This window comes from Dipteris shenzhenensis, chromosome 14, assembly GCF_047967505.1.
Source record: "Dipteris shenzhenensis isolate YYH24624 ecotype China chromosome 14, Dip_SZ_1.0, whole genome shotgun sequence".
Lineage (NCBI taxonomy): Eukaryota > Viridiplantae > Streptophyta > Polypodiopsida > Gleicheniales > Dipteridaceae > Dipteris > Dipteris shenzhenensis.
This window is the reverse complement of record NC_141609.1, coordinates 42,679,846-42,699,292: the sequence shown is the minus strand read 5'-3', so window position 1 is coordinate 42,699,292 and position 19,447 is coordinate 42,679,846. Positions and strand designations below refer to the sequence as shown.

At 43.2% G+C, this 19,447-nt stretch overlaps 1 protein-coding gene across 2 annotated transcripts; it reads right to left on the bottom strand.

Annotated features, from left to right (window-relative positions):
- Window positions 1-211: 211 nt before the first annotated feature.
- LOC147894659 (lipid phosphate phosphatase epsilon 2, chloroplastic-like) lies at window positions 212-17,254 on the bottom strand. 2 transcript variants are annotated; one of them, XM_087385025.1, is made up of 4 exons: window positions 16,932-17,254; window positions 15,515-15,746; window positions 15,215-15,288; window positions 212-879 (listed from the first exon to the last, which is right to left on the bottom strand). In XM_087385025.1, exons 1-4 carry the CDS (start codon window positions 17,229-17,231, stop codon window positions 652-654), a joined length of 834 nt encoding a protein of 277 aa, XP_087241151.1. In that variant the 5' UTR covers window positions 17,232-17,254; the 3' UTR covers window positions 212-651. The 2 variants fall into 2 exon arrangements, with proteins under 2 accessions (XP_087241151.1, XP_087241152.1); XM_087385026.1 differs by having other exon boundaries at window positions 15,515-15,741.
- Between the last annotated feature and the right edge of the window lie 2,193 nt (window positions 17,255-19,447).

Below are 19,447 nucleotides of genomic sequence, written 5' to 3'. Positions count from 1 at the left end.
GACAAGTGTGAGTTTAATCTATTTAATACTTGCCAGTCCACCTATATAAGCATGGAATAGACTGCAAAACAGAAGAGTAAATTACCATCTTACCTTAGAAAGCTTTTGCTTTCCTTGTAAGTTTTGAAGAAGATCGTGAACAGACACAAAAGAGAGCTTCATGAAATAATGATCCAAAACAGAAACAAGAAAGAACACGACTCACTTAATAAATATGAAGTTACACTTGCCCTTCTCATAGAGCATAGCAATGTTTGATTTATGGCACGTCAATGTTTAATTGGCCTAGATCCAAGGCAATAATAACATTGAAGAATGCAATGGCAGAAGCTGTATAGCTTGTGATATAATAGAATGCCCTCGCTCTCACAAAATGTTCTGTGAACTAGTGCCTAAAAAATGTCTGTTCACTCATATTATTCCTCTGCTTGTCCTTTCTCAGGGTATAAATGAAATAGAAGACCTGCTTGCAGGCACATGATTTTAGGCGGTTCCGACTCAATGTGGAAACAGAAAACCTTCACTCGTCACTAGATCTTCTTTGGCCAAGGAGAAAGTTAGAATTGGCATGACTCATATTACAGAGCTCAAAAGCGGTTGAGGTTTGGCAGGACGGACCAGAAAATAGAGCAGGGAATGCAGGGGGAAGCTCTAGGCATGTCCCAAGAGCCATTTTCGACACTCTAAGCCCACGAAGCAAATAACAGCCACACTAAAAACACAGTAAAGCGAGTAACGAACTACAACAGACGAAGTCACGGCCTCCTGAATAAAAAGATGCCATAATGCAATCCATAAACCAGCCATGCCACAACCAAAGCCTGCTCCCACTATCACCTGTGCAGGAGTATGTAATCCTTGAGAGATCCGCAGCCATGCCTGTGTTTGAAATTATGGATATTATTACTCCAGAAAAGAATGACTCTCTCTCTCTCTCTCTCTCTCTCTCTCTCTCTCTCTCTCTGTGGATGAGCTCATCTTGTCCTGTCTATCCTCAGCCGCCCGATGGAGTTGGTCCTACAGACAGCATACACAGGTCCTGTCACTCAGATGAATGGATACTTGATCAGGTAGCCAATGGCAAGGGATCTTCCTCTCTGTCCTTGCTTTGGGTTTCTCTCTTTCGCGGCAACAGCACGATGTATTTACTTTCTCAGCCAATGGCAAGGGATCTTCCTCTCTGTCCTTGCTTTGGGTTTCTCTCTTTCGCAGCAACAGCACGATGTATTTACTTTCTCATATCAGACACCAGCCTTGGGCTGTGGATGAGCTCATCTTGTCTATCCTCAGCCACCCGGTGGAGTTAGTCCTACAGACAGCATACACAGGTCCTGTCACTCAGATGGATGGATACTTGATCAGGTAGCCAATGGCAAGGGATCTTCCTCTCTGTCCTTGCTTTGGGTTTCTCTCCTTCGCAGCAACAGCACGATGTATTTACTTTCTCATATCAGACACCAGCCTTGGGCTTGGGTGCCCTTTTAATGGCCCCACCCTTAGCTTTCATTGTATTTGGGTTTGTTTTCAGTCTCATAGACATTTGGTCTTTCATAGACGTTAATAAACTTTCTTTCTTTCTCAGAAAACCGGGTAACAACCTAATCCACAAGAGCCTCTCTCTCTCTCTCTCTCTCTCTCTCTCTCTCTCTCTCTCTCTCAGACAGCAGGATCTACTTAAGAGGAACATCTTACTTTATCACTGAAGATAGAACGCCCAAGCAACAAGCAGAAAGACGCCAGTCCTACGAAGCACGCAAGAAGAGACAAGAGGCAAAAGAGGACACCACCCTCTAGGGACACGCGGCTCATGGGACCCAGAAAGAACTCAAAGTAATGTTTTGGAACTGCAGAGGTTTCCCCTGGCAGAAGGGAGCAGGGCTTAATGATGTGCTTGAGGATGCAGATGTAGTCTGGGAGCAGGGCTTAATGATGTGCTTGAGGATGCAGATGTAGTCTTTCTTGCAGAGACATGGGAGAGGGATACGCATAGACTACCTCCAATCAATGGATACATAATACATTCGATATGCCAAACACACACTGGTACAAGAGGGCAAGGAGGAGTTGCATGCTTATACAAAGAACACTTACAAGATAGTATTAGCATATGCAAAGATGACCCTTACAAACGATTCATCTGGATCATGGTGAAAGCAGAGCCCCTACCATTTTTCATAGTTGGATGCTACATACCGCACTCGGGGTCAACATACTATCAACGATATGATAGAGATGCATCAGATCCATACGGAGACTTATGCTCAGATTTGGTGGAATTTAATTCCAAGGGGAGAGTATTGATTCTAGGAGACATGAATGCACGCATTGGGGACACCCAGTTTCAGTCACTTACAGGACATGAATATGACAAAGATAAAGAAATTGAGATAGACCCCAAGTGGCAGAGATACTCGGAGGACAAGGAAGTAAATGCACATGGAGAGGCATTGACAAGCCTAGTGAATGGGCTTAATATGATAGTGCTGAATGGATCAGGCCTCTTTCCACATACAAAAGTTCCAACATGTTTCCCAGCTAGTGGAGGGTCAAGTGTGATAGACTACGCCTTAATTTCACTAGATGCAGTACATTTGGTACATGATTATATAATTGGCCCAAAATATCCAGAATCAGATCATACCCCCCTTTATCTCAAAATGCACATACCTCATTCGGCAGAAACTACAGCCCAGGCAGCAAAGAATTGGTCTTTTCGGATGGACATAGACAAGAGGGAGGAGTATGCTGACACCACTGATGCTCTTATTAAGAATGTTTGCAGGCTGAACTGGAGTGAAATGAAACAGGCTTTACTCTCAGCTGCACATACAGTCATGGGACAGAAAAAGATCAAGAGAGTAAGCACAAAGGGTTTACCACAAAACAAATGGTTTGATGGTGAATGCATAAAAGTCAGGCTGAAAATTAAACAGATGCCAAATGACTTGCAACGTAAAGAGGCTGAAAAGCACTTCCATGCACTTACTCGGAGAAAAAAGAGGAAATATCAGTTAGACAAAGAGTGGCAAGATGCCATTGATTTTGCTAAGAACCCGAGAGGAACATGGAGACAAACTAAAGGGAGATCAAAAGAAATCATGGGAGACTTCACAGATGAGGAAATGCTTCAATATGCCAAGCAACTTTACACCCATCCACATGCCTTACCTATATTCACAGACATAGCTCACTACAATAGCCCACATATTTTCTCTTTGGACGATGTGAATGAGGGCTTGAAGAAAATGGCCAATGGAAAAGCAGATGATACATTGCATATAAAGGCTGAGCTACTAAAATGGACAGGGGACTACACACGAATATGCCTAGTCTCTTTGCTTAATGATGCAATTGCCAATGGCTTCCCCCCAGAGTGGCAAGAAAATTGGATAAAACCAATATATAAAGGTGGAGATCGTAACCAGCTTTCCAATTATAGAACCATCATGGTGGGATCCACCATGGCCAAGCTCTTTGGCACAATCATTGAGACAGAACTTAGTATATGGGCAGAACTAAATGGTAAGAGGGCCATCGGACAAGCTGGTTTTCGAAGAAACCATAGCACTGTGGATCACTTGGTCACACTACGGGTTCTAATGGAAGAGAGCCGGTTGCAAGGAAAGCCTCTCTATTGTTGCTTCATAGATTTCAAGAAGGCATTTGACACAGTGCCTAGAAACAAGTTGGGGGAAAGAATGGACCAATTAAGAGTGCCAAACCACTTAAAAACAGCAGTTTTCAGATTGTATGAGAGGGTAACTTGCCAACTCAAAGGCAGAAACGGATTGTCAAATACATTCCACAGTAATATGGGGGTTAAACAGGGTTGCCCTTTGTCACCAACATTATTTGGACTATGTATTGACAGATTGGAGGAGTTGGTCAAAGAAATGATGCAAGAGCAGCAGCTAGAGGGCCCTGAAATATGTGCATACACCGTACTACTGTTGTTATATGCAGATGATGTTGTCTTTTTCTCATACACAGCAGAAAGTATGCAGAGGATGATGCCCATTCTACACAAGCTCTGTGCAGAGAGTGGACTCATGGTAAATGCCACCAAAACTAAAATGATGATAGTAAAAACAAAGCAGCCTGCAAACACCCCAAGTATTATGTTCAATGAGCAGGAAATTGAGAGGGTAAACACATTCAAATACTTGGGAATAGATGTGCCAGCAAATCATAGATGGAATGATTGTGTCCATAGAAGGATAGATGCTGGGTGGGGAAAGTATTATCATTTTGAAAATGACTGCAGAAATAGTGACACTAAGAGATGGAGCATCAAACGGATTCTATTTGATGCATATGTGGTGCAAACAGTGCTATATGCAGTAGAAGTATGGGGAGGAAGCATCTCAGCATCAAAATGGAATGATATTGAAAAAATACAGAAATCATTTCTAAGACGGCATCTAGGAGTCAAAATTACTACACCGTACTCAATCATGCTTATTGAGACTGGTACAAGGCCCATTGAACTGAGAGCACTACGAAGGGTTTTCAAATATGTGAAGAAGGTCAAGAACATGGGGTGGCAGAGATTACCAATGAAAGCATGGGAAGCAAGTAAAAGGCCTCAAAAGACAAACAAAAGCAAGATGTTATCATCTGGTTGGTGGCAAGACATTCAAAGATGGTTCCAAAGATGGAGAGTAACATCCTACCTTGAGATGTCATCCGGGGAAATGGATGAGAAGGCATTTCATAAAGCTTTGTTGGGAATATTGCAACAAAAATGGCAATCAGCTGAGAAAAGGGCTAAGTATGAGTACTATTGTACACATATCAATCCCATTTATTGGGACACCTACTCCAAGGAGGAAGATAATGCACAAAAGTACATAACTATACCCATACCTGCAAATGCAAGAAGAAGTATTGCACTCATCCGCACCCGATCACACACTTTGGAGGTAGAGAAAGGTGCTTGGGGAGATGTCTCAAGGGAACAAAGATTTTGCAAGTTATGTGACCAAGAACAAGTAGAGACAGAGGCACATGTCCTCCTTACATGCCCACGATATGCATGCATAAGGAGGGACTTTAACAACATTACAAAGGAACACGACACCCTCGCAAGCTTGCTTTCACATACCCATATAGCCACTCTGGGCAATTTTATTGCCAAGATTCTTCAATATCGGGAATGTTGTATTACTCAATGTATTTCAGAATAGTTGTTTTCCTACCCCTTCCATAAAAGAAGGGAGACACTTGTATTGTAATTTTCATGGGTCCCATGGGTCGGTTTCTCGGCCCCCAGAGGACGGTAATACATTCTTCTTCTTCTTCTTCTCTCTCTCACCAACTTGTAAATACTCCAGAGTCAGAGTTTTAATTGACCATTTATTTGATCAAGAGTCTCTCGTTTATTTAATTATGTTCAAAAAGTTATCTTTTATTGGTCAAAGTATTGACTTCGGTCAAAGATACTTAACCCTGGTTAAGTATACTTAACCATGGTTAGGAAAACTTGGTGTAAGCCAAGAGGGTTAACTGCGGTTAACCAAAGAACCTCTGACTCCGGTCAGAAAGATATACCTTTGTAAGACTAGAATAAGTCCAATCATACAAATTTAGAAATTTTGTTGTGAGAATAAGATTAGCTGTTGCGGCTTCTGCACCCATGTAAGATCAAACGATGTAGTTGAACAGCCGGTCAAAAAGAGTTGACTTCGGTCAACAAGACTTGGCTTTGGCCAAAGCAAGCTGACTCCAGTCAACCTAGATCATCACCGACTCCGGTCGGAGAGTTCTAGCATTAATTAAGGCGCCTTGACCCCTGGTCTAAGTCCTTAATTACGGCTAGAAGGGTTGGCTTCGACCACTAAATTAGTTATTTTATGTGCACATGTTTGCTTGGTGGGGGACGCCCACAGAGACTAGGAGTCTAGAATTTATTTGCATGCAAAAGCGCTAACGATTAATGGGTGTCATGGCTATGTGCACTTTAATTAATGGTTGCAGGTTCTAAGAGGGGTTGATTGCCCGAGCGCTATGGAGCTCAGTGGGTATGTGACCAAGGGCTACGAAGACCCTAGAGTTTTGCCATTTGAGGCAAGTAATTAGAGATAGTTTAGATTTTAGACCAGTGGCTTGTTGCCAAGAGAGTTTGAGCTTGTGAGCTCTTTGTAAAAAAAAGATTCACGTATGTTTCTCAAGCATGAGCTGAACTTTGTACTCAGTTTTCATTGAATGCATAAAAACCTTCAGGGGGTCCCCGACAAGTTGTCCTGGGCCCTAATGACTTGCAGAGAGAGAGGGAGAGAAAGAGTGAGAGCTTGAAAAGAATAAGGCTATCCTGAATTTTCGAAGGTTTTGAGTGACAGGTTCTCTCTCTCTCTCTCTCTCTCTCTCTCTCTCTCTCTCTCTCTCTCTCTGAACACCAGATCACAAACTAGTTACAGCATCGGATCACAAACTACTTCACAAGAGAGGATCCCGCCCACACATCACATGACCTTGATCCTGACATCCATACACCCCAGACCAATATTAGGACAAATACAGGGTCAACAATCAGACACCCCATTCAAGGTACCTTCCTCACAGCTTTGCAGGCTGTCCCCAGCAAGACCCAGCAGGGGGACAACATAGATAGACCTTGAAAATGCTATAAAGACATCAAACTTCTACTAGGAACCTAGCCTGGCCCATGCAAATGGTCAGGTCCATCCACCTCACATCAAACGACTTCACATTGCCAGACTGCTTCACAGCGTCCAACACAGTAAATCAGATGTCGTGGATGCAGATCTAGGTTATGTTTCAGGGATATCAGGGCCCCAAAGTCCCAATCCAAACAGAGTCCACCCACCTACTATCTAGATAATCCCAGCTCCTTTGCATTATCCATTGTCAATGTTATGCTCTAGCCGAGATAGCATGACCTCGGAAAGATCGGTGGGCATTTTCTCTTAGATGACCGACTTTTGTAATATTTAATGTGCGTAAATAAAATGGTCAAGAGAAGTAACTGCCAAGGTCCTAGGTGAGGGTGAAATGGCATTGACTAGGTGGTTCTGAGTGCTAAGGCCTAGGTGCACCTAAATATGTAATAATGCCAAGGGGCAAATGGTTTAATTGTGCCCCAAGAGAGGGGTAAAAGGTGTACCAAGTAAAAAGGGCTAAAATGATGACATGTGGCAAGAGGAAACCATCTAGGGAGTTCTGGGTCTTGTGGATAGGCATGAGGAAAAACGAAATACGTATCTGTTGGAAATTGCGATCCATGGGGTGGAATAACCAGTGCCATCGCCCGTGATAATCAAGTCTAGTGAATTAGCTCAGGTGTGTAATATTTGGTATCAGAGCGCAAGGGAAGAGAGACGATCTGGGTGACGGAAGAAAGGCTTGGAGCGCAGAGGTGACGCAGGGTGGAGCGTTGTTCGACGAGCAGCTGGCCGTGATTCAGAATTTGGACAGCGAGGGTGAGGCAGAAGATAATCCAAGGCTGTGACAAAACCTACGAACGGACAGCAGGCGTGGAAGAAGGAATACGGCTGTTCGTGACGTGCGATGGATGGGAGGATCGTTGGCCGTGACGAAGACGTCCGTGGCGGTTGAATTCAATGTGCGGGAACCTTCGTGGTGGCTGAGAGCAGGCTGGCTGACGTGCTGCGATAGCGTGGCGCACCCTCTACGGACGGGCCTTGCGGGGTAGTGGTTATGCCGGAAACTAAGCCTACGGGGATTCGGTCAGTCAACAAAATTCCAGGCCTAGACCTCCCTGGTGGAGCACCGACGGGCGACTGCATGGAGTCAAGTGAAGGCGGAGCGGGGCGATGACCTGCGTATCATAGCTACCGTGACGAATTGGAAGGGCCAGAACAAAGTCGCAGTTGCAGGCCATATGTTTACAAGTTTAATTCTGAGCGCAGTTGGCAGTGTGCTGTTGACGTGACAGATTTGCACACAGGGAAAATAAGGAAGCAAGAGGCACACAAAATATCAATTTTTTCCCTCGAACTTGTCTCAGAGCGAAACGCGCATACTCAGTCTGCGTGGAGCTTCCAGGGAGCACTTTTTTCTCCTCTATACAAATTTTGAGTTGCAGTCGATTTGTTCTGTACAGCAGAGGCTGTCGTTTATTTTTCCTGCATAACAAAAGGGGAATCTGAAGAAAAAAAAAAATTCTATTTTCCCTTGTGAAACTATGGAGGCAGAGGGACAAAATTCTAGAGTGAATCCTAGTGAGTCTAGAGCACGGTCTACACAACAAATGTCCCATCACACAACACCTACTCTGGTCAATAGGATTTCGGTATTAGAAGATGCTTTACAGCAAATTATGAACCAGCAGCTTCAAGTGAATGCTGGTCAGAATGAGATTAGGGAGATGGTGCAAGCCTTGTCGGCTAGACCATCTAGAATTGATAAGGGCAAAGCTCCAGCAGAGCCAGAGCCCAGTATACATTCATCAGAGCGTGCGAGGGTCAAGGTGCCTAATATTGCTAACTATAGACCAGAGAAGTACGCTGGTCGGATGACCGAGCGCAGTTCTGATGTGATCGAGGTTTGGTTACACAAGTGGGAAGAAGCCTTTGCCATTTGTGAAATCAGATCTGATCTAAAGAAAATCCGTGAGGCCACTCACCTGTTTATTGAGGCAGCGGATAGATGGTGGATAAAGCAGCAGAAGGATCAAGTTGCTCCTACCACCTGGGAAGGGTTTAAAGCTGAATTTAAGAAACACTTTCTTCCACCTGATGAAGAGTCCCGAGCTTGGGATGCTTATAGAAATCTTCGTCAGAGGAGTCTGTCGGTGGCAAAGTACACTGACAAATTCAGGGAATGTGTCATGAAAATAACAGACCCTCTCCCTATGTCAGTTCAGTTAAAAGACTATATCTATGGACTGAATGACAAAATTAAAATGGAAGTTCGGGTTAAATATGTGACTACATTAGATGAATCTATTGCAGTAGCCCTGAACTATGAGGATGCCAGAGGCAGATCTAGTGGATTTGTGCAGGCAGGAACTCAGTATGAGTACCCGAGAAAAGGGGGATTTCAGAGGAAATGGACTTCAAAGGCAAGTGTCTCGCAGCCAAGTGGCCAAACCAAGCAGGTGAAGCCGGTTGAGGGACCAGCAAAAACAAGTACCACCGTTGGGGTGAAAAGGAAAATAACTCCAATGGCAACCCGAGCTTGGTCAAAGTCCTCGTTGACCCCTGAACAAAAAGAGAAAGCTAGAAAAGAAGGATTGTGCTTCGGCTGCCTTCAGCGACATCAATGGAAAGATTGTCCACTGAATAAAGACCGGCTAATATGATAATATATGAATGCGACGCGGAAATGCAGGAGAGTCCCAATGCGGAACATATGCAGATGCAATTGGCGGGACCTTCTCAGAGATTAGTATCTGTGTTGTTAAGCGTGTCTGTTACTAAGTTAGTAAGCGGTGCACCTGATAACATCCTTTCAAAGCCCGCAGCAACGGGGTATACGGTTTTCGATGAGCCCGAGTTGATTAAAATGAAAGGGCAAGTAGCCAGTCATGATGTGATTGTGTTGTTTGACTCAGCGTCAACACACAATGTAATCAACTCGAAGCTTATTAAGAGGCTGAAGTTGAAAACCAGTCCGTCTAACTATGCTTATACGGTCAGGATGGCGGATGGAAGTTCAACTGAAGTATGGGACCAAAGGGTTACCCAGTTGGAACTTCGAATTCAGGACTATGTTGAGAAGCTGGACTTTGAATTGACCAGACTTGCTCACGCAAATATAGCCCTAGGCATGGCTTGGCATTTTTGGAAAAATCCAGCCATTGATTGGAAAAAGCATATTTACCAGTTCAAGATGAACGGGGTAGAATATGTTTTGCAAGGAGAAAAGGATTTACCTCGAGGACCACTGATTTCAGCCATGGAAATTCGGAGGACTCCGAAAGAGTTTCTCTGTCTGTGTATAGCATCGGTAGAGTCGATTGATGATGCATCGACTAGCACTGAGGCTACCCAAGATGGGAAGATGGCCGAGTTGGCTAAAGAAATATCAGAGAAGTTCTCTGAATGTTTTAGGGATGAACTACCTTATGGGTTACCTCCAGAGCGGAAAGTTTAGCATAAGATTGAACTGATCCCGAGGGCAGAACCTGTAAATAGGCCGCCCTATAGAATGAGTTTTACCGAAGAGGTGGAGGTGCGTAGACAACTGGAAGAATACCTCAAGTTGGGGCAGATTCAACCAAGTTTCTCACCTTTTGCTTCGCCAGTGATATTAAAGAAGAAAAAGGATGATACGTTTCGCCTCTGTATAGATTACAGAGCATTGAATAATATCACTGTTAAGCACAGGTATCCGATGGCTCGGATTGATGATTTGCTAGATGCATTACATGGAGCCATGATTTTCAGCAAGATAGATCTTAAGTGTGGCTACCATCAGATCTAGATTAGAGCCGAGGATGTGCATAAAACCGCTTTCAGAAGTAGGTTTGGTCATTATGAGTTTTTGGTAATGCCCTTTGGACTTACCAATGCTCCAGCGACCTTCGTCATGCTTATGAACGATTTACTACGTCCGTATATCGGAAAGTTCGTAGTACATTTATTGACGATATCTTGATATTCAGTAAAAGTATTACTGAGCATCGTGAACACTTAAGAATAGTGTTCAATACTTTGAGGAAAGCCAGTCTTTATGTAAATAAAAAGAAAACTATACTGTGTATGGTTAGGCTTGAATATTTAGGATTCATAATTACTCCACAGGGGGTAGAAATGGATCCGAAGAAAGTGGCGGCAATACTAACTTGGCCAATCCCTCAGAGTCTGACCGCGTTGCGATCATTCTTGGGATTTGTCCAGTTTTACAGAAGGCATATCAAAGGATATTCCGGAATAGTATCGCCATTGACTGATCTGACCTCAGATAAAGTACCTTTTATTTGGGGACCGAATCAACAAGAAAGTTTTAACACCATAAAACAAGCTGTGGTCTCAGGACCGGTGTTAAAAATAGTTGATCCCCAAAAACCGTTGTTCCTAGAAACCGATGCAAGTGGCATTGCGGTAGGAGCAGTTCTCCTTCAAGAGGGAAGGCCAGTAACCTTTGAAAGCAAGAAGCTTTCTCCCTCTCAAAGGAATTGGCCAACTCATGAATTAGAGTTGTATGTAGTTATCCATGCTTTGAAAACATGGAGGCATTATTTATATGGTTCAGAGTTTTATGTGGATGTGGATCATGATACTCTGAACATTTTAGTAAACAACCTGACTTGAGGGGCCGCCAAGCTAGGTGGGCAGAGCTCATGCAGGAGTTTAATTTGACGATTCGGTACCGAAGAGGAAAGGATAATAAGGTGGCTGATGCGTTGTCTCGCATTATGCATAACCTGAGTTTCACGGTATTAGGGAGTGCTCTAATGACCGAGATTAAAGAAACTCAAAAGGTGGACGAGTTTGTCCAGAGCTTATGGCCTAAGGCTCATGTGTTAAAACCCGGGAAAAATGAAAAGGATGACCTGGCATCCAAAAAAGGCCAAACATATGCAAGATATACCATAAGGGATGGTATGCTAGAAAGAAATGGCAAGGTCGTAGTAACTAGTCAGAATGATCTCAGGCAGAGAGTCATTCGACAGTGCCATGATAACCCGTGTGCGGGACATCCAGGAGTCGAGAAGACATATGATCTCGTGAAGCGAGATTTCTTTTGGCCAAAGATGAAAAAGCATATTCATGAATATGTGACACGGTGTTTCTCGTGTCAGGTAAGCAAGGCCGAGCAAGTGAAGTCACCCAGAGTTTTACAGCCCTTGGAGATACCACTAGGTAAGTGGGAGAGCATTTCCATGGACTTTATTGTAGGGCTGCCTACGACACAAGGAGGATATGATTCTATCCTTGTGGTGGTTGATCGTCTAACCAAGATGGCTCACTTCATTCCGACTAGGGAGTCTGTTAGTGCCCCGCAAGTGGCGGATTTGTTTATTAGACATATATTTTGTCTGCATGGATTGCCGAGATCCATAGTGTCAGACAAAGATGTCAAATTTACCGGTCATTTTTGGACAGCGGTATTTGAGACACTAAGGACTGAGTTGGGAATGAGTAGTGGGGATCATCTTGAGATGGATGGTCAGACGGAGAGAGTCAACCAGACTTTAGAGGATATGCTGAGGGCATATGTATCATTGAGGCAACATACATGGGACAAGTGGTTGCCATTGTTGGAGTTTGCCTACAATGACATAAAACATTTCTCTACAGGGTTCAGTCCGTTTGAGCTGAACTATGGTTATAGACCAGCAAATCCAACTATAGTTGGAGTACCTCAGAAAGTGCCTAGTGACGCGAACTTTGTGGTTCAGATGCGGGAGATGCTAGCACTTGCGAGAGCTAATATCCGCCAAGCTATGGATAGAGCCAAGGTGTATGCGGATGAAAACCGATCTATAAGAGTATTTAAGGAAGGAGAAAAAGTTTTTCTCAGAGTTCCTTCACACTTGACTTCAGGAGTGTGTGCTAAGTTATCACCTCGATATTGTGGGCCGTGGTTAATTCTGAAAAGAATAGGCAAGGTAGCCTATAAATTAGAATTACCACCGGGGTGTAAGGTGCACCCAGTGTTTCATGTTTCTCGTTTAAAGAAATTTTTGCATATTGGTGACTCACTAATCGACGGTGTGGTTTTGTTTCAGGAGATAGAGGATAATGCAAGACGCAAACCAACAAGAATCCTGGACCGAGGAACAATGCAAATACGAAATCGGAAGGTACCCACGATGTTGGTTGCATGGCATGGTCAGCCTCTATCGGAAGCTACCTGGGAATCCGTATACCAGTTACGGAGAGTGTTCCCAGATTTCATCATCGAGGACGCTGATGCTTGAAGAGGGAAGGAATGTTATGCTCTAGCCGAGATAGCATGACCTCGGAAAGATCGGTGGGCATTTTCTCTTAGATGACCGACTTTTGTAATATTTAAAGTGCGTAAATAAAATGGTCAAGAGAAGTAACTGCCAAGGTCCTAGGTGAGGGTGAAATGGCATTGACTAAGTGGTTCTGAGTGCTAAGGCCTAGGTGCACCTAAATATGTAATAATGCCAAGGGGCAAATGGTTTAATTGTGCCCCAAGAGAGGGGTAAAAGGTGTACCAAGTAAAAAGGGCTAAAATGATGACATGTGGCAAGAGGGAACCATCCAGGGAGTTGTGGGTCTTGTGGATAGGCATGAGGAAAAACGAAATACGTATCTGTTGGAAATTGCGATCCATGAGAGTAAGGCTGGGTGGAATAACCAGTGCCATCGCCCGTGATAATCAAGTCTAGTGAATTAGCTCAGGTGTGTAATAGTCAAGATATAATTTCAGTATTGTTTGTCAGTTTTTTCCTTCACTCTACACACTGTAGAGGGTGCTAGACACCTCTAGTTCCCCCTCTTGGGGTGTATGAGGATAACATATCTCACCTTTGGTCTCATAGGCCTTATAGAGAAGTTAATGTCTCTCCCTCTCTCTCAATCTCAACAAACCTTTTACTCAGCCTCGCTCATGCTTTTCCCAAACTCCCCCAACCCCTCCACCGCAGCTCAGCAAGGGTCTTCTTTAAGGGATCCCCCATCTCTACATTGAGCCTCTCCCGTAGCCCAACATGGAGGTACCCTTCAATAGAAGACTATTAATAGGCTATCCACCAAGGAAACTTAGGCCAAATCCAAATCCTCTTCTTGAACACCAAAGGTGTCACCCCATCTACAGTCCCCACAAGTAGTTCAACAGTCTACACAAGTTGTGTTGTCAGCCTCGAAGGCGCTCACCCCTTTCCCAAAATTATATAATGTAACATGAGTATATTTCATGGACTGAACTAGATCAGTTGACTCCACCCTCACTGTTGCTTCATCTAAGGCTCCATTTTCAGTCCAGCTCTTGCATCATCAGGGAAAACTCAAATTTCATCATAAGGCCTCTGCTGATCATGTTCATTCATCAAATCTCTCTTTGTACCCAATGCTGTCTCCCATATGGCTTGAATATCCTTTATTAACACCTCACCATCCCATGGCCACCAGGCAGAAGAGAACATGTGATTAGAATGATCTTTCAATTCCATCTGCCCAGACCCTGAAATCTCATGGAGCTCGTCCTGTACCTGCTTCATGAGGATAAAAATTCCCCACAAAATCATGGGTGGGTATCCATCCAACAAGCAGGACAACTGTTTGCTGACCGCATGGCAGCCTTATGTTGCCAATGTGGCCGCCTCTTCATTCCTCATCCTTCCCCATATCTCTTCGGAGGTGTCACTCCCCCATGCTCTCCTTATTTCGGGGCTTACAAGCGGGGAAATCTAGCCTTCTATTCTAACATGATTAAGGAGGGACAAAAAGGTGAGTGCACATGACCTTGATTCATGAGAGTTGACAATCATCTGAGAAAACTCAAGTGTGGAGAGAATGTATGGATGAGGACTGAGAATGGTATGGAAGGCATGTGACCCCTTAATAACTCTACTCTTGTTTGATTCGAATTTAGACTTTAAAATTCTTCCATATTCAAACATTTCTCTATAAATGTCTGCTTGTAGCATGATGTGCTGCTTCAATAGAGTTGATCTAAACACTGCAAAGATTCTCATGGGGTTTTGTAGCATGATACTCAGTCAAAGCAGAATGATAGAAGAGCTAAATGAGAGAATACAGGTTTTGGCAATGATAGCAGACAAGGCTGTTGGTTAATCTCATCATACAGTACCGCAGAGAGAAAGGGGCGAGCTGTTTTGTATGCAGCTGCGATTTACATCTATGTTTAGCCTATTGTAGCGGAAGCTCAACTCAACAAAAAGGTTTCTTGCTGCTTCATAAACTTCTCAAAAGATTTTGACTCTCTTTCTAGAGACCTTCTAGAATTTCAGTTTCCATTAATTGTGCAGATTGGCTGTCATGGCATACAACACACTGATACTTTGTTCACGAAGATAAGATGGATAGTAGCGTGTCGTTAAGCAATGCTAGATTTATTGAACTTGAAGGTCTACACAGATTGCTCAGTGCAACTCGGAATAAGATTTTTCCACTGGAGGCATACAGGAATTATTTATTATAGTTTTAGTTGATAGCATCATATTATAGTGAATGACTATCTATGCATTGCACTGTTCATGTACACTTTCTATATTGTTTTCTACCAAAGAACTTACCCTGCCTTAAACAAAAACATTATCTAAATGCTGAGAAAAGAACAATTGGAAGCATACCAAATAGGCTGCGCAAAGAAGGATCAGGATGGCAGCAGCAACGATTAAAATGTGCACACCCTGCGACAAGATCACTGAAGCAAGGTCCAGTTGAACATGACGTCATAAACTAGCACACAAATATATAATATGCATGTCAGAAAGGTCAAATTGTAATGTGCCTTAACGTGTGCATGATGCATTACTTAAGTGCAGGAAGAATTCATTATGTACTTTCACAGAACCTGTTATTACCCTCAGCAATGACAACTTTTTCACTTCTCTCAAAGATAATCGTGACAGGTAATGAAGGACACCTACAGGCAATAGCAGCATAGAGACCCAAGTATCCCAACGACTGTGCATGAGATGATGGCATTCCAGGATCAGCCTTCAAACCCAACGCTGTAGTTGGACGTTCCTGATTGAAAACTTTTTTAAGAACCTTCGAATTTCCAGCATTCAGAATGCCACCTGTGACGGCCCATACCACTTGGTTATCATGTCTCCATGCCACCACAGCAATGACAATTGCTACCACTATCCATCTGCTCTGCAAACATGGAAAATAAAGAGCTTAATAAAATGTAAGAACGATTGTGCTGTGAACATGGACGTAATTGTCAAAGTAGTCAGGTCCGGTATCAATAGTGTCTCTATACTTTGCTGGACTGCAATATGCCTAGTTAACTAATTAAGCGAAGCGCATTCAGGTTCAAAAACCCAACTACTGCATTGGATTTGTCTGGACAAAAATTTAAAATGCTTACAAAACTTGCTACCACCTTTCATGGGCTCTCACAGGTTACCCCTACCATCCATTTAGCTTGAAAATCAAAAAAGAGCTCGCTGAAAAACATTACGGCTCATGTATATCATCATGAGCATGCCAAGAGTTTGTCATCCATGCTACTGCTGCAAGCCCTCATTTTAAATAATCTCATGTAATTACGAGTTTCTATACATTGTAAGTCAAGGTTAGTGCTGAAGCTGCAACCAAGCTAGTATAAGTATAGTCCCATTAGCTACCAAGCTCTCGTGGAAGTCTCTCTCTCTTCAAATATACTTGCAAAACTCTTCCACTAAGTAACTGAGATCGTACAAAAACAAATTTCAGACAGAGAGAAATCCAACAAACGATAGAATATGCATCAATCCCTTAAGTACGTACAGTATGCAGCACAACGGCAGCATTTAACTAAAGACGACAGACAACATTTAACTAAAGGCGCTGCACTTTAGTTAGCAAGTTCCAAATTTAAGTATTAAAGTGAAGGTAGCACAATACTCAGCAAGGTTCAACACACTAGAGGTCAAGATCTTTCTATAAAGTCAAAGAGGCTTGACCTCGAAAGAAATCTACACCTTGAATTTCATTTAGTAAGTATTGAGCCGCACAGTGAAAATCAACGGGGGCCACATAGATGCCCAACTAACCGGGGATGCAGCAAGGTAGTATCATAGGTAGAACGGCATCTACGATACATTTGCAGTACGATAGAAGAGCTATCCATTAAATGACCATCGAGAGAAGCTCTGTAGGACTAAATCCAGCATTCCAAATCCTTCCTGGTCAGCTACGGGGGGAAGGATAAATCAAACGCTTGTGGATAAGATGATTATCGTTTTAACGCATAAAACTCAGTGCTCTAAGCAAATAACGCAAGATGCGCTTTGTATCTTTTTTCTTTTCCCAAGAAACCAGTGTCTCCGTCCGAAAACAAAAGACCCAACTCACCGACGCATTCACGAAACGACCCACTCGATCGACCCTGGGAGGGTGCCCAGAGACGGCAACTGGGTGCTGAGGCTGCTCCATGCTGAGATGCTGGGCGAGAGGGGGTTTGGGTCTGGGCTTATGGAAGGCTGAGAAGGGATAGCTAATGGAAGGCATGGAGGGTAAAAGAGACGATTCAAACTGGGGAGGATGGCGATGGTGATGAAGCAAGAAGCATGGAGTAGAAGGGGGGGAATGAATGGTGTGCATGGAATCAAGGGCATGAACAAACCTTGGCTGCATTGCCATTCTTGCAAACATTGCTCTTTTCCTTGCTATTGGTAAATGCTTGTCCTTTACAGAAGAGACAATGCTTTCCACTCCTCTCAAAGTATCTCCTAAGGCTCCATGTAGAATGTATGATTGTGCATGGTTGGAGGGAAAGGTTCGAGGGAAACGGCATGGGTCACCCTTTTCCGATCGGGAAGCCATCGGGAAAGGTACCAGAAAAGGGCGACCCATGCCCTTTCTCGGCCGTCGAGGGCTCAAGAGAGGGGGTAAAGCCCAGTTTTCGACAAGGTAAATTTCGACCTTATTGGCGGCGGGAGTTATTTTTGCAAGACAAGATTATTCAATAGGCCACGTCATACGTGCAAACGATTTCGATAGCATGCATGCCAGACTGTGGCAGCAGGACTAGACTCTGTAGGATTGTCCCGTGCACGTCAGACAAATGACGTGGCAGCATGATCGAGTGATGTGGTGTGGATCGATGTGGTTTGCGTGATGATGTGTCACAAGATTGTGCTACGCGGTGGGTCTACTCTCTGCGAGAACTATGCCTCTGCAAAATATGTGTGATTGTGTCTGGCCGCATGGGCATTGAGGTGGCGCTATGTGGGCAATTGTTTGCTCCATGTAGACAGCCTATGTGTCTGGTCTATTTCGCATGACAGAGATGACATGGCGAGGCGTGAGTGGCTGCACAGTGACATGATTGATGTCTGCCATTCATCAATGTGTACCATATGCCCATGAGTAAATTCGTCCTGGGTCATTTTCTTTTCTTGGAATGGTTTATGTGTCAGTTCGTGATGGAGTTTCAGTTTTTCGATTGTGTTTTACCTTGCTCCGGTTGGCGTTTGACCTTCATTTTGATCTGCTAAGGGTCTAGGGAATCATGGGGAAAATTTTGGCTAATCGAGGTCGAAGTTTATTTTCCTTTGTATATGCTCAAGTTGACCCTAATAGCAAGTGGGTTGGTGTCAATTAAGTTATTAATGGGCATTGAAGGTTGCCTTTACCTTACTAGTGTTCCTTTCATCAAGGAGTCGTTTTCTTTAATACCAGCTCAACTACTCTTCCTTTCATTAAAGTATGGCCATAATGGTTTTACCACCTTGTTTTCCTTTGGGGAGGGAGAGCAATATGTGTTCAAAGCATTGGTCTCCTTAAGGTTTGACTATTCCATATACAAATATATCACATAATGCATGTTGAGAAAAACCAGCTAAGGGATATGCAGTTGCATCTGCTTTCATAAGTATTTATTTCTAACATTCAAGTGCAGGTAGTGAGATTCATGGTTGTCAAATGCTCCCCATTCCCCATCTACCTAAACTCAAGCATTGCAAGAAATACTATCATCATCTTTTTTAAGGGGCCAAAAGTATTACTTTGTTCAATTTAACTGGTCAAAAGCACCAACCTTACACCATAAAATTGCAATTTGACCTAGCTTACTAAGTCATAATGCTTATCCGCCTTTAACCCTAGCTTACTACATGTCACTAAGTCATAATGCCTATCCGCCTTCAACCCTAATTTTCAACCTTCTCCCTAGTGTCAGACAAAGTATCTAATAAATGAGGCATTATCGTGTGTCCCCCAACAACATGTGTCCTCCAAAGCAAAAAAGTTGTCAAGCACTCAAAGGCAAAATATTCCAACCTTGTGCAAAAAAAAAAAAGTAGGACTACTTAGTAGATGCTTTACCCATTGAAGGATCTTTCCCAATCCCCTACAATGGTGTAGGTATATTAAAGTTTCATGATGGATTGTTCTATAAGGCACTCCCATATAAAAGGCTACTACACAATTGCAGTTTTTTGGCAACTCATAAATGAGGATAAACGTGGTTCAGTTTTGCTTTTTGGTTATTTACTTCACCTAGTTATTCACCTGACCCTAAAAGATTTATTACGTTAATCATGCTTATCTTTGGTAACGTTATCGACTACCTCTAATTTGTTATAAGTAAATGCATCTCTAATGTGGCTTCATTTACTATTCTTCCTTTGTTGACTCATTTATTATGATACTTAATTCCATTTGTGTGCGTGCATGTGTGTATGTGTGTGTGTGTGTGTGAATTATGCAGTTTATTATAGTCTAGCGCAAATGTAGGTTCCCCCTTTGATGTGGGCTATTGCTTGATGCTACAGCTTGTAGTCCCTCTACCAATGAGATAGCGCATCCTTGCAGTAGAAATCCCAAAAAAAAAAACTAAATATGCAAACTCGTAAACACTAGGCGCC

Coding starts and splice junctions, on each gene's coding strand:
- LOC147894659 (XM_087385025.1), bottom strand. CDS start 17,231: ATGTTTGCAAGAATGGCAATGCAGCCAAGGTTTGTTCATGCCCTTGAT. Junction 15,747..16,931: donor GTCGTTTCGTGAATGCGTCG/GTGAGTTGGGTC, acceptor CCATGTTTGCAG/AGCAGATGGATAGTGGTAGC. Junction 15,289..15,514: donor TCTCTATGCTGCTATTGCCT/GTAGGTGTCCTT, acceptor ACCTTGCTTCAG/TGATCTTGTCGCAGGGTGTG.